Source organism: Silurus aristotelis, assembly GCF_946808225.1.
Source record: "Silurus aristotelis genome assembly, chromosome: 19".
In the NCBI taxonomy this organism is placed as follows: domain Eukaryota; kingdom Metazoa; phylum Chordata; class Actinopteri; order Siluriformes; family Siluridae; genus Silurus; species Silurus aristotelis.
The window spans coordinates 8,508,608-8,523,830 of NC_139592.1; the positions used below are offsets into that span (position 1 = coordinate 8,508,608).

Consider the following 15,223-nt stretch of genomic DNA (forward strand, 5'->3'; position numbering starts at 1 on the left):
TAATAGCATAAGTATGATCTCCAGCTAGTGACTGAAGATGATTTGTGAGTCCCTGTAATATCAGACTTAAGTATATCAGTGTGTATATTGTCTATGAAGTCTTTTGTTTCTGCTAGTGTGCTAAAATTATTGGAGTAGTTACGATAGCTTGACTTACGATTTTTCAATCTGACCATGACGATAGCGTTACGAAAACCTTTACAACTATTTGATGTTTCGCTTGGCAGGCGAACGTAGCAGCGCATATGCGATATGCTGGGATGCTGCCAAAATGTTCTCATCCGCCACTTTGTAAGATGCCTTACTCTCGCCAGCGGTCTACAGAGTTCAGTTGTCTCTGTATTAGAAGGCGTATTATTTTCGTATTCGTTTTTATTGGCGTCACCAGACACTGAAACAGAGCGCACTGAATAGTCTTGTCAGCTTTCTCTAAAGAGTTACCGCTCGTTTCATCCGGCTCCGCCCTTTACTCGTGAACCAGTGCTCGCCGCAACATTCTATACATATGTATTGTAAACTTTTTACATTACGTTAGTGTAAAGTGCTCTATTTTGCCTAATTATTTACTGTAATTTGTTACATTATTTACCGATTACAGTATACTACCTCATTTAATTCTTTAAGACCCCTGGGTTAGGGCTATGGGCTAGACCATGTCTCGACCTACGATATTTTCAGGTTATGTTTATTTGACCTCATCTCCTTCGTAAGTCGGGGTACTACCGTAAATGATTTTGACAGGGTGGATATGTATGTTACAAAATACACTGAGAACGCAGTGTGAGTAATGCAAATACCCAGAAAGTAAGTGACGAGGCACGACCAGTTCGTTTCCTTTACTGTATTCTTGCTAGCTGAAGCTAGCTAGAGTTAATGCTCTCCCTCTGCGTGTGTAAAGTATACTTTCACATGGCCGCATCAGTGATCAATAAAGTGTTTAATTTCTTAAAATCATTTATCAATCTTTTAGCTAATAGTGTGTTGATATTTGTATAAGACAATCTGCACAAAATAAAAATTCCCGGATTTACTAAAGTTTGAAAAAGGCAGATTTTCTTTGTGCTTTTTTCGCATAAATATTGTGCACATTACTGACCCAGCTCATTTGCATTTGGAACAAAACTCCATAAAAGCCCACATCTTTCCTTTCCAATAACGTGAATCAAACGGTAAGGGGAAAAGGCTGAAAGACACAAGTGGAAGTTATTTTGACTTATTTTTATGTAATTCAAATGTCAATGTAAATCATTGATAAAAACAGCAATAAGGACTGAACCATCCTCCCATTTTTCTGCCAGCTTGTCTTTTGTCATAGTGGAATGATATATTTTATTGATTTTTTTTCTTTCTTTCTCTCTATTTCCCCCCCAATAGGAGGTCTTGAGGACATGGCTGTGGCTCGTCGCCTTCCCAAGGCCTACAGCACGGGCTTTGTGGGCTGTGTGAAAGACGTGATCGTAGATGGCATGGATTTGCATCTAGTGGAGGACGCCTTAAACAGCCCCAAAATATTACACTGTTCAGCCAAATAGCCTGGCACTCCCTCCCTCCTAACACCATGTCTACTGCTGTAATTATTTTCTATTTTTGTATACTTTTCATTGCTTTTTATATTTGGAGAGAAGAAAAAAGAAATGGCTTTGTTTTAATTTTGGTTTGTTTTCATTATATATATATATATATATATATATATATATATATATATATATATATATATATATATATATATATATATATATATATATATATATATATATATATTGTTTATTCTGATCAGCACCTCTACAATTTTTCTTTTTTTTTTTTGCCCAAATTGCAGTTACATGGTGTCACAAGACAAGAAAATATGTATTATATTGTATTTGCGGTGTTGTTTTCTGAACACCAAAAAAAACAAAACAAGAAACATTATCTTGCTCATTACTTGAACTGTTGAATAAGGTAGGTGCTGTTTGTCCTCTCTCGAACTGCCTTCTCTGGGTGCCATCTTTTTCTACATTGTAATGCATTCCACTGAGACGCTGCTGCGGGTAATGCCGATCACCTCCAGCAGCACTTTTTTCCCTGAGCAAAGCATGCGTGACGCTTGGCTTTATCGACAAACCGTCACTGGACAGGTCACTGTCAAGTGTACAAGTCACATCAGACCAGTAACCCAAAGTCCAACCCCCATTGCTCCTAATTTAGTATGAGCTCATTACTAACACAAAGGTTAAGAGCTTGTCAGGAACATAAAAAAGAATAATTTGCATAGATCTTTTGCAAGTCTGAACTATCAAACTGAACTTGATGTTATTAATAGATAAAACAATACCACATGAGACTGTAAACAACGAGAAAAAAGTATTTTATTTTTCAGTCACAAGCATCCGTCTTGTACATGCACCGTATCTAATCCTTAAGAATGACCACTTTGCTGCATGAAAACTTTTCGATGTCAAGTTCATTTTGCTTTTTTTTTTTTCCCGTCATTGTGTTTGCATTGAACTGTATATGTTTCTTCTGATTTGAGGTGTTTGTTTGGTTTTTTGGTTGTTGTTTCATTTTTTTTTTTGGTTGACTTTGGCCGAATGAAACGATTGGACCTCGTTTTCTACAGTATGCGTCAGTACACAGTCACGCTCAACAACGAAGAAACGGTTGCTACGCTGGTGTCCGCCATGAGGAGGCACCGTAGCACAAGAAGACAAATCGGGAGCGGCAGGAAACAGACCACAGCAGGGCGGTTGCAAGGACACCGATATATGTCCTTGGAATTTTTCGGTCATTCCTGAACTCGTCAGGATTTCCTCCAAATGTCGCTCGCACGTCTAGACCCTTTGCATTCCATATCTAGACACTTTTTTTTTCCCAGAGCGTGGTCTTGGATCATCTGTTAGAAGAAGCAAACGTATCGAAAACAATAACAGAAAATAATACTAGTAATAATAATATTATTATTAATACTGATAATAATAATAATACAAATGCATGGGGTTTGTTCTATGGAAAAGAGGGGGTTTTTTGTTAGTTTTTTGTTTTTGTTTTTAAGACAAATGTGATGCGATTGTTTGTACTGCTGACTGACTTAAACATTGTAAGAAGATACTTTTAGTTTCAATACAAACCCAAAACAAAACACACACACACACACACACACACACACACACACACACACACACATATATACGCCTGTTTGAAGTAAAGTATCATGTTGTTATTTTGTGGAGACAAGTTTATATATTCTTCAATTATTATGATTTTTTTCAATTGGTTTTCTTTTTTTCAAAAAGCAGCGAGACCACCGAAATTGTTTTATACATCCCTTTCATTATGTAAATGAATAATGTGCATTTGTGGATTTTTTTTTTGTTGTTGTTTAGGTTTTTTTTTTTTTTTTTTTTTTTTTTTTTTTAAGTATTATACACTGGAAGCAATTCTAACTTGTCTGTTCAATTCACATTTTCTGTTCCTGTGTGTTTTGGGGGAGAAAAAAAATCTATATCTATATGTATTAATTTACAGTGAGGGGTTTCTTTTCTAGTGTTACAAACCAAAAAAAAACAACAGCCCAGTATTTCTACATTAGTTGCACATCTATCCTCAATTCCATAAAAGTCCACGTTGGTCAATAGTTACTTTGCCTTCATCTTAAATAATTCTTTTTTTCTTTCATTTTTTTTATTATTTTTTTTTAAACATTGTTCAAATGGCTGTGCAACAAAAAGGGACCTCCTGCATGCTTGGAGGACGCTAAAAGGACAGAGTGCTGGGCTCATGAAGATGGGGCGCACGCATGAACATCCAACTGTCTGGATGCGAACTGTCTGAGAAATTTGCCTTAAACCCATCTTCACTCATCGGGTGACAGAGTCGACGTCTTTAACAATCTACTCCATGCTCTCTGTTTTAGTCACTATATTAGCCACCTTGCCACATTATGTAAATGAATTCATAGATATTAATATTTGTATTAATACTGTTTATGAGAATATCCCAGAATGCCTCAAAAAAAAAAAAAAAAAAAGAGAGTAAGAAATAGATGTTCTGGACTTTACAGATAGAATATTTACTGTATAAAATGCTATTTTCAATATCTATTTATGTCTTTGAGTGGATTCCATTACTGGCCTTTGTAAACTACTGTTTTGATTCCAATATACCTGAAGGGCAGTGCTCAGAATGAGAGTGGCATGACATTCCCATTACTAACTTTATTACTTGTGTCTTGTGTTCCCACCACCATGAAATAAAGTGTAAAACAAACCCATCTGCCTAAGCATTGTGTTTTATTTGCATCAGACTGAAGTGAGAAATTAAAGTAAATGTCTTCCCTGAAATATGGACAACTTTTGGGACTTTTCCAGCCATTTGTGGTTCCTCTCTAAACTGTTTTTGCCCACAATTGTATATGTATTTGGATGCGGTAGCATTACATTTTCCCTTCACTTGAAGTAACAGACTCAGACCAGTTTCAGCATGGCAATGCCCCTGTGCACAAAGCAAGCTCCATGAACAGTTTACATGAGTTGGAGTGGAAGATCTTGAGTGGCCTTCTAAAGAACTTTGACCTCAACCCCATGGAACAACTTTGGGATGAATTGGAACACTGAGTGCACCCCAGGCCCCTCACCCTACATCGTTTCCTGACTTTACTTAAAATCTAGTGGAACATCTTCCCAGAAGAATGGAGGTTGTATTACAGAAAATGTGGACTGGGATGTTTAAAAAAGCGCATACTCCTACTTATAGTGTATTTCTATTGTAGAACGTGACACGTATTCAGCAGTCATGGTGCTGATTTGTTGATTGGTGCTGTGTTTTTGTTATTTCCATGTCAGAATGTATGTGCCCTACTGATATCACCAGAATAATAAGGGTTTACTAAAAGCTCTGCAAAAAGGAGCTTATACTGAACATTTTCATCAACGTTCCTGCCATAATTAAGTCAATAATCCAAAATGGAAAGAGTGCAGACAGCAAACCTTGGACTCAAAGTATCAGAATGCAGCACAGCTAATTAATGATCTAGACGATGACTAGCATGACAGTGGTATTAGCATAATAAACATGAAAGGTGAAGCTTTTGAGCAGAGTACAGAAGAGGGAAATGAGAGCTGGATGGACTAAAGCACTACAGTGCTGCTGCATCGATCTCGAGCCAGAAAAGAATTCCCATTGGCACTACTATGAGTAGGCAGGAAACAGTTACCCAGTAAGAGCAGACTACTTTGTCTCTAAAAGAAATGTAAAAAAATAAAAACTATATATATTTTAATGATAAAAGTAATTGAATATCTGTGGCACATTTAAAATAAATAAATGATAAATTCTCTGTAAAATCATTGATGGTGTTTTTATATTAATGGATGTACAGCTTCAAATGAATATGCAGCTTTTAGAGGACTGCAGCTTCTAATGCAAAAAAAAAAGTTGGTGGTTTTTTTTTTTTGGGATGAGCGTAATCAAAATCATGTCCTGTAATGATAACGTCTCGTATTTTTATCAAGAAGAAAAAAGAGCAGATCTGTTTTCTAGGTTTTGGCATTCTAATGAACATATAGCATATATTATTCAACAAAATGGTTTTGCTGCTACATGCTAAATATAGTTTATTCCCTACTGGAAAATCTGCAGTCCATTTCTGTATAATGCACCAGCCACAATCCGTCTAAACAAAATGTAATCCAACATGGCTGAGCTTGAGGTTGCCTGAATACTCTCAACCAGCAAATCCTATCAAAGAGCCGAATCATGTGACAGCTGATGGAAAAATCAATTTGATTCTGCCGAATGGAAAATAAGGATGAAATGATCTATCCCTGGATGAGTAGAGACCCTCTGTGTGCTTTTTGGGCTCCCACTGGTGTAATAAAAGGGCCTTTTAGAGCTCATAACAAGGCTTCAGCTGTCTGGGCATGTCAACGCCTCGGTGGCTCCCATTGTTTCTGTCCAAGGTTTTTTTTTTTTTTAGTTTAGACTCCTTAGGCATTAAAGTCACAGACACATCCTGGACGGGGTCTGGCCTCTCTCCTGCCATGCCAAAGCATTCCTTACTGTCCCCATAAAGCATGCTGATGAGGGGATTATAGAGATATAGTATGTTCAGGTTACTGTTTTAACACTGTTTCATGCTAAATACATTACAGCAAATACGTCAAATAATATGTATTTGAACACATGACCATAACTGGCTATGTCGATATTTCAAGGTTCACACCTTTTTTTGTCAATATCCAAAATATTTGAGTGTAACCATCATGTGCTTGGGGCTGCAACAACGAATCGATCACATCCATTATAATCGATAATGAAATTCGTTGTCAACAAATGCCGTTATCGAATAGTTGAGCTGCCCAAGTTACGGTTTAGCGTGACAGTAAGATAACAGCTGATTCATCATCTAATGCATGTGAGCATATTATAATAAACGCAACAAAGAAAACTGTACCTGGAAGTTATGCGAAGCGGAGCTCGTGTGGGATCGAAGTACCACAGTGATGATCGAGCACATGATTAAGAAAACACACTTGTGTCAAGAATAAAGGTGAAACATCAGCACTGTAAATAAAAACAGTAGAATCCTCATCATGTGAAAATGGTACAGTTTAATGAAGTGCTATTGTGTAAACTGTTTGCTTGTATCTTCTGCACAGTCGCACTGGATCTGTTCTGTCCTGACTCGCGAGCATCAGGTTGCGCGATCAGCTCGCTCGCGACATCGTGATGAATTTAATTAAACAAACACTAAATCTAAAAGAAGCAAATAACAGCAGCAGTAAACGATTACATTTGAAGTCACTGTTGTGGTTTTCAGCAGATGATAATGCATTTGTACACCAATGCATATTTTCTTCCTTTCTTTTTAAACCAGTTACCGTAATTTCCGGACTATTCGCACCCATATATAAGCCACACCCACTGAATTTGACAAATATTTTTATTTTTAACATAAATAAGCCGCACCTGTCTATAACCCATAATAAGTCATAATGTCTACACTAATGAACACACGGTGTAACGGGTGAAATATGTTGCGCTTCCTTTAGGAGCATAGCGGTATCTTGGGAAAAGCCCGGCACTGCTTTTTTCCAGTATTACTGCGTGTGGTCAAGACAAGGAATATGTCCTTATTATTTTCTGATGCTCAAAGTTTCTTTGACTAACCCATAATGCTGTTGCAAAGAAAAATAAAAAAGCACGAGTTTTGGAAACCTGTCTGTGCTTATATGATTTCTGTTGCAACTGGAGTTAGTGAGTTCTGCCATGACCCAGACTCAACACGTTACAACGGCTTGTATCTAAACAGTAGCCTACCAAGAAAGTCATTGTTCACTGTCTTCCTCCTTCCTTTCACAACTATTTCTCTCGGGAGTGTGTCTTTTGGCATCGTTATGCGTTTAAAAAAAAAGTTTTTTTCTCCCGATGCCGTGCAGCTCAGAACACAGGTGAGGTGCGTTTTTTCGTTTCCGTTAATTCGCCAATTAATTGATTATTGAAATGTTCTTGCATAATTTTGCTCAAAGAAATTTTTTTTTTCTTTTTTTTTTTGGATTTCAACATAATATATAAAATATTTCTGTTCTAGAATTGATTAGATACCTAAATATAATCAGATTGGCAATTAATTAATGGTCAGATTTCTACTCCATCTATTCATCTGGTTTTTTTTAATAAGAAATCACAGTCACTGTGGCAATTTTGTAAAAGGATTTAAGCAAAAAAATAGTGATATTACTTCTATGTGTCAGTAAGCAGACCCCTTACTAGCTTCCGTTTGCTGTTATAATATCCTCCACTCTTCTGGGAAGATGGGAGTGAGAATGTGTAGCTGGAACAGGTTTGGATCTCCTAGATCGCATAAATGGAAAATATTATGCTACTATGAAGCTATCCTATACAATTGTGTGCCTCTGTCTTTTATGGTTACAATTCTATTTTTATCCTGCACTTTTTTATTTCTTAGTTTTTTTACTATCCAAATGCAAATAAAATGATCATTGTATCAACGCTTGTAACAGTGAAGTTCTTAAATCTCTCAACATGAACCTCAATAAAACCTTTGCCTTTCCACAGCACTGTTAGTAAATTGCACTTGCTTTTTCCCCACCGCAGTCTGTAGGTCCGTCATGGTAACTTAGGCACGTGTTTCATAAGACGTAATGTAGACACAACTGTGAAATAGTAACTGATAATATATTTGCATTGGCACTCTCACCCAGTGCAGAGAGCAGCAGGTCAGATCCTATCAGCGACACACAGACGGAGAGAGAACAATATGTAGATGAACGCCTGGTGTCCAAGACAATTGCATAACGCCATCCCCAGGGCAGATTATATTCTTTGATGACGTCAGCACAGCCATGGCATCAGTACAAAGCTCGCAGACTGCACTCTGTGCCCACAGCTGTCACCTTCGAATCACATTGATGATGGATCTGTGCTGCAGATTCTATTCTTTTTACTAACTGACATACTGAACTGAGTTTAGAGTAAATGTAGGCCTTTATTAACATCCTCTGTGACTATGGATGTCTATATGGATGCCAGTAATTATATGGAATATGGTTGAACCAGTGTGTCATGGCTTGTGTAAGAGGAGAGCAAGAAGTATATAATTTCAGCACTGGGCCCCTGACAGATAAACCAGCTCCAATTTGTGCATGACTCATAGTGTAGCTGTGAAAGAATATGAACTGCAAGAACAGGACTTTTTCAGCTTTTTAGTCAAATAATTAAACTAAAACCAGGTTAAGTCAGAACTTGCTCTGGCTAATTATTAAACTATATATGTTTGTAGACAGTTATATGTATATTTGTTGTATTACTGTGTATTGTATCATGCACATTATTACTTGCATTCTGTCATGAATATCTTAGTCCTCAAAGCTTTACTAACAAAATTACCGACCCATTCCCCCAAACCCAGCCAGAGCCATACCCTATTGTTAACCCTAATTTAATCCTAATTGAATTCCCCCTCTAAAGTAAACCTAAATCTAACTTTTATTAACTTACTTAACCCTGAAACGACTTTACTCTTATCTACCCATAACTATCCCCTATCTAACATAAGATATCCATAAATCTAATTTAAAATAAAAATCCCAATTAACCCCAACCTTATGCTAATCTAAACCTAACATAATCCTTATATCAACTCCAGAAATCATAAACTATCCTTAGACTTAACCCCAGTGTAACAACAACCCTGACCTGATCCTAACTTGCCCATTACAAATCCTTTCACCTAACACTAACCTGCAGTTAACCATAAACTAACCACCTCCATAACCCTGACCTAATCGTAACTTACCCCTTACCTAACCCTAACCTTAACCCTTAATCTTTATTCTTAACTTTAACCCTTAATCATAACTCACGCCTTAACTAACCCAAACCTTAACCCTGACCTTATCCTAACTCACCCCTCAACTAACCCAAACCTTAACCCTGACCTTATCCTAACTCACCCCTCAACTAACCCAAACCTTAACCCTGACCTGATCCTAACTCACCCCTCAACTAACCCAAACCTTAAACCTTAATCTTAACTTTAACCCTTAATCATAACTCACGCCTCAACTAACCCTAACCTTAACCCTGACCTTATCCTAACTCACCCCTCAACTAACCCAAACCTTAACCCTGAACTAATCATATCTCACCCCTCAACTAACCCTTACCTTAACTCTGACCTAATCTTAACTCACCCCTCAACTAACCCAAACCTTAACCCTGACCTAATCTTAACTTACCCCTTAACTAACCCAAACCTTAACCCTGACCTAATCTTAACTTACCCCTTAACTAACCCAAACCTTAACCCTGAACTAATCATATCTCACCCCTCAACTAACCCAAACCTTAACCCTGACCTAATCTTAACTTACCCCTTAACTAACCCAAACCTTAACCCTGACCTAATCATAACTCACCCCTCAACTAACCCTAACCTTAACCCTGACCTAATCCTAACTTACCCCTCACCTAACTCTAACCTTAACCCTGACCTAATCTTAACTCACCCCTCACCTAACCCAACCTTAACCCTGACCTAATCATAACTCACCCCTCAACTAATTGTAACCTTAACCCTGGCTTAATCATAGCCTGAACTAACCCTAACCTGATATAAACTGACCCCTTAACTTACCCTAAACCTAAACCCTGACCTAATCTTAACCCATCCCTCATCTAATTCCAACCCTGTTCCAACCCCAACCTGAACCCTTACCTTATCTTAACCCAGCCCTCACCTAACCCTAATCTCGACCTAATCTTAACTCGCCCCTCACCCAACCCTAACCCTGACCTAATCTTAACTCACCCCTTACCTAACCTTAACACTAAGTTAATCTTAACTTACCCGTCATCAAACCCAAACTTACACTAAACTTACACTAAACCCAAACCTACACTAAACTTAACTCACCCCTCACCTAATTTTAACCCTGACCTAATCCCAACCTTAACCCTGACCCAATCTTAGCTCACACCTCACCTAACCTTAACCCTAACCTAATCTTAACTAACCCATCACCTAACCTCAACCCTAACCTTATCCTAACTAACCCATCACCTAACCCCAACCTTAACCCTGACCTAAGCTTAAAGCATCCCCACCTAATCCTAACCTAGGCCTAACCCTAATCTAACCATGACCTAATCTTAACTCGCCCCTCACTCAACCTTAACCCTGACTTAATCTTAACTCACCCCTCACCTAACCTCAACCCTGACATAACCCTAACCTTGACCTAACCCTGATCTAACCCCAGTGTAACCCTAAATACGCCCTAACCTTCACCCTATATGTAGCGCAGTAGTACGCAGTTCAGCCCGTGTCGTGTGTCAGAAAATAAAGTATTAGTGTACACATCAGGTCTACTACGTGAACTCCACCTGAAGTAGTGAACAAATTTGACCTACCAGCCTCGGTAGATAGGCGACGTGCGGATTGGGACGCAGCCCGTGTGTCACAGCGGATCGCGCGCCAGAGGCGGAGAGTGCCGGTTGTCACGCGCTCGCGCTCGCTCTCGGCTCAGTACAGTGAGAGACGCGCGCGCGAAGACTCGCCGCAGCAGCAGCTCGCGCTCGCCTTTTTTTTTCCTTCTTCACACCGGCCTTCAGCAGCCGAGCGACCGCCATGACTTCACGGAGGTAAGCGAACGGGCGCTGGGTTACAGAGAGCGGCGTTACAGGGTACAGCCACCGGCTCTCCGCTTGCTTTTTAAAGGCTGTGCACGGCTGTGCACGGTGATCAGGCGTCCCTGCTCCGGGCCGGAGTGCGGATATCATGGCTCCAGATATTGGCTGGTGTTATGTGAACAGAAGGGCCGGGGCTGTGTATCGGTGTGAAGTTGGGAACCGAGTATAAATACTGTTTTACCGGCGCGAGTAATGGCGGAATTAAACTGTAGCTAATGGACTGTTATTTTGTTTATTTAATTGCTGAAATAGTGTCTAAATAGTGAGTAAAGCCCTCGTTTACCCTAGTGTATGTGACTACATAACATATTTATGTTGTGCCTATATATATATATATATATATATATATATATATATATATATATATATATATATATATGAAATAGACCTATTTTTCTGAATTATTCCCACTGTTGGGTCAATATATCAGTCATTTCAATATGTTATTATTGCTAAAAGTTGTTGGTAAATAGTTAAAACATAGTTAAAACTGACAGAAATTGGATGTGGCTTCTGGTTTATATAATACGCTCTCAGAAATAATAGTAATAATAATAGTAATAAACTGTACTTAAGCATCAAGAAAACCATCTGTACTTCTCATGCCTGTCTGCGACCTATTAAGAAGATACATTGGGCCTTAAGGACCATTATATATTATTACACAATATTATATGTATCATTTGAATGGGAGCTTTACATCCAAACCGAGTAAAGGTCCACCAAGCACAAGCCCCTCTGTCCTACACATTAAAGATGTGAAAGATAGAAACTCATCTGATCGACAAGGAAAAGTACTTGACAGTCGGGTACCTTTATTTAAGCACAGCGGTGCAGCACCTATCACTTATAATGTGGCATTATTTCTGTCACGCTGCTTTCCTGAAACAGAAAGAGAGAAAAGGTATGTCTTCCGGGACAATTTGTAAGACTGTTTTTGGAGACGAGAGCATTTTAATGGTGTTTGGATGACGGCGTAAATAAATAGACCCAAATAAACAGGTCGGCAGGCTGCTGGAGTCTTAGGGGCAGTGTGTGTTTGGACAGGTGTTCTGCATTGGTCTTGAGTAAACAGTAGGACAGTAGCATAGGGACAGTAACACACTCTCCGCCGGACAAACCGGCTCTGTGTCCACACACCTACTACGTTTAGTAAAGAAAATGTGCAGTGTGAGATGGAGCATGTAGATTTAGAAAGGGGCAAGGTCTGCGCATGCACATGAGGGATAAAGCAACTGGAGCAAATAAAACGTTGAGGGATGCAGTAGTTAATGATAATGAAGTAAGTCATTGAAAATGATCCATTACTTATAAATATTAAGCAGAGCTGTTGAATGCACGATTCTGATTGGTCAGAAGGTTAGTCACAGAATTAAATAAGTACGATCGGCCTCATATGTTTTTATGTTTAGGATGTACGCAAAAACCTTCTCCACATAAACAGATGATCAAATTGTATTAATATTTGACCGGGGGGGATTGTTTGTTTTAAAATTTGCAGAAAGGAGACGTTAGTGTGAGTGTTTTTGCAAAACTCGTTCATCTGTATATGTATAACTATTTCTCGGAAAGACTCCGAGTTCAGTCTATATATTGAGCATCTCAGTATATTTATATAAAAGTTGTTGTAGTACGATATCAGTGGGAGGAAAATGGTCCACATAGTTAGAACTGACAGAACCTGGATGTGGCTTATGATTTACATAATAAATCAAACTGTACTTTTCCATCGAGTAAAACATCCCTTGTACGTTCCGTGTGTATCTGTTACCAATTTATTACAATGATATATTATTAGATATTGTATATGTATCATTCGAATGGAACATCTATTTCAAAAGTGGATAAAGGTCTACCACGCACCAGTGGGAAAAATGAACACACACACACACACACACACACACACACACACACACACACACACACACACACACACACACACACACACACACACATATATAATTTGTATTGAAATGTTTCGCAACATCGTTAATGCAATGCTTTTTTTGTGCGGAACACGATAACAATCTGAGTTTTCTCAGGAACGTATTAAGTGGCGGACCGCAAGTTTGTTTTATTCTATTTTATTTGTATAAAATATTATTTTATATATTATTTAACCAAGCAGGCATTTTATTTATGTTACGTTAGATTTATGTGACAACACGTCCTGAGCATTAAACATTGTTAAATGTAAGTAAAAAAACAGATAACAAAAATCCCAAAATGCAAATTGCTCTGATGTGAGATATACAACACTCCTGGACATGTAATGGTCTCCACTTTTACGTGGTAGTGTGTCACGCCACACCTTTACTGATTGTTTTCTGATAACAGCATGAAGTGTTTAATTCCATGTATAGCTTACAGTGACGGATCTTATTACTAGGTCTAAATGATATATTATTATTCTGATATAGACCCTGTCCCAAACTGCATATTACTGCATGTCCTAAACACTATATCACGTGTTCTTGTATAAATGTACACCAAGGGGTGTGTGGCAGTCTGCAAGTCTGCACTTTGGGCCCTTTTTAATAGAGTCAGGGTTAGTAAGGATCAGTATACCGTTGTGTTGTGTATATTTATGAAGAAAAAAAATAAATCAGCAAATAAGATTAGTGATAATTAGAAATACTTTGTTTCTGCATTGAACTGCATTGAAGAGAACGTATGCATATTTTATCTATTCCATTTCTCAGATCAATAATAGAGATGGCCAGATAAAGTATACATTAAGTTTTTATTCCGTAGTTTACGATCTTCACTCTTGAATGCATTGCTGAGAGAATCCTAAATCAATATTCATTCTGTCGGCGATGTACTTTTCGGAGGAAGGAAGTGGGAGGTCAAAATATTTATCGAATCAGCCATTTAAATAATGGGGGTTACATTATGAACGTGTTCCAGTCAGAGCTCTGACACACGAGTTTAGTGTTGCCCTCAACTTCCAGGCTTTGTCCATTTCCGCCTTCTCTTCCCATCAAACAACAGCTTACAATTTGCCGGTTACTGGGGATCATCAAAATATTATTTTTGGCATGTCAGTCGGCATAACACGTGTATTCATTATTACGTTTTATTTACATTATTTATATTATCTAGAAATGTCTATGTAAAGTTATTAGAATTATTTCACGGCATACAGTGAATAAACCTGGTTTTGATTCCTCGTATACCACAGCAGTGTGCCAGTGATTACTTTCTTTAATGAGGAAAAAAAACAACAAAAACCCCTGTACTTTTTCTTATCCATTTATAGTTACAATTAATTTTCAACATCCATCAAACAAGTTCCTGCTATCATTTATCTTATAGCAAGTATTTACACTTTCTTTTGTAGTTAATAAAACAAGAGAAAAGGCAGTTTGTCATGCTAGAGTTGTGATGTCATATGTAACTCAGGAATAGAGAAGAATCACAAAGCTGATGCCACACAAGGCAAGAATAACCTAAACTCCACAAAATCGTTTGCTCTTCATATCACAGAGCAGACCATGTGCTCGCACGTATCAACAAGAACATTTCGAAATACGTATCAGGATGACGACCACGAACAGCCAGGTGTTTTAGTGCTGAGGAAATATTTGTGTTTCTTTCTGTATGTTCTCTATATTTATGTGAGCGCTCCTGTGGATTTATTTTAGTGTCAAAGCAGTCGGGACACGACCTGTGAGTCGCCACTCAAACCTTTTTTTTTCTCGGTATGCTGAGAAGCCAGGAAAGCTGCCAGTGTGGAGAGAACAGATAGCATCTCTAAAGTTGTCCAGAACTGACTTCATGCTGTTTATGGAAAAGGAAGCTGTTCAAATGTGTCTAATTACTAAGTATTAGATGAGCTGTAACAGTTTGAATTCTGGTTAGTTTGGACTGGTGTGTGTGTGTGTGTGTGTGTGGGGGGGGGGGGGGGGGGGGGGGCACATAGTGAGGTGTGGATGATTCATAGGCTGGTGATAAGCACTTATCACTTAAAATAAAATAACTAAACCCACATGACACGACCCTGGAGGTCTGTCGCAGCTCTTTCCAGCTC

The 15,223-nt window shown here is 38.3% G+C and overlaps 2 protein-coding genes across 12 annotated transcripts in view; both read left to right on the forward strand.

Annotated features, from left to right (window-relative positions):
• agrn (agrin) overlaps positions 1-4,249 on the forward strand; it is a 253,929-nt gene extending 249,680 nt beyond the window's left edge. For 9 of the 10 annotated variants that reach the window (XR_014538003.1, XM_083569679.1, XM_083569678.1 and 6 more), the window contains one exon: positions 1,375-4,249. Coding sequence is in view for 8 of the 10 variants with exons in the window: in XM_083569679.1 (XP_083425805.1) it covers positions 1,375-1,532 (158 nt within the window). In the remaining 2 variants the exon portion in view is untranslated. The remainder of the gene's footprint in view (positions 1-1,374) is intronic. The other variant, XR_014538004.1, reaches the window with a different exon arrangement.
• Positions 4,250-10,990: 6,741 nt separating this feature from the next.
• ptpn11b (protein tyrosine phosphatase non-receptor type 11b) overlaps positions 10,991-15,223 on the forward strand; it is a 40,714-nt gene continuing 36,481 nt past the window's right edge. For both annotated transcript variants that reach the window (XM_083569874.1, XM_083569873.1), the window contains exon 1: positions 10,991-11,142. In XM_083569874.1, coding sequence (XP_083426000.1) covers positions 11,129-11,142 — 14 coding nt within the window. In that variant the 5' untranslated portion in view covers positions 10,991-11,128. The remainder of the gene's footprint in view (positions 11,143-15,223) is intronic.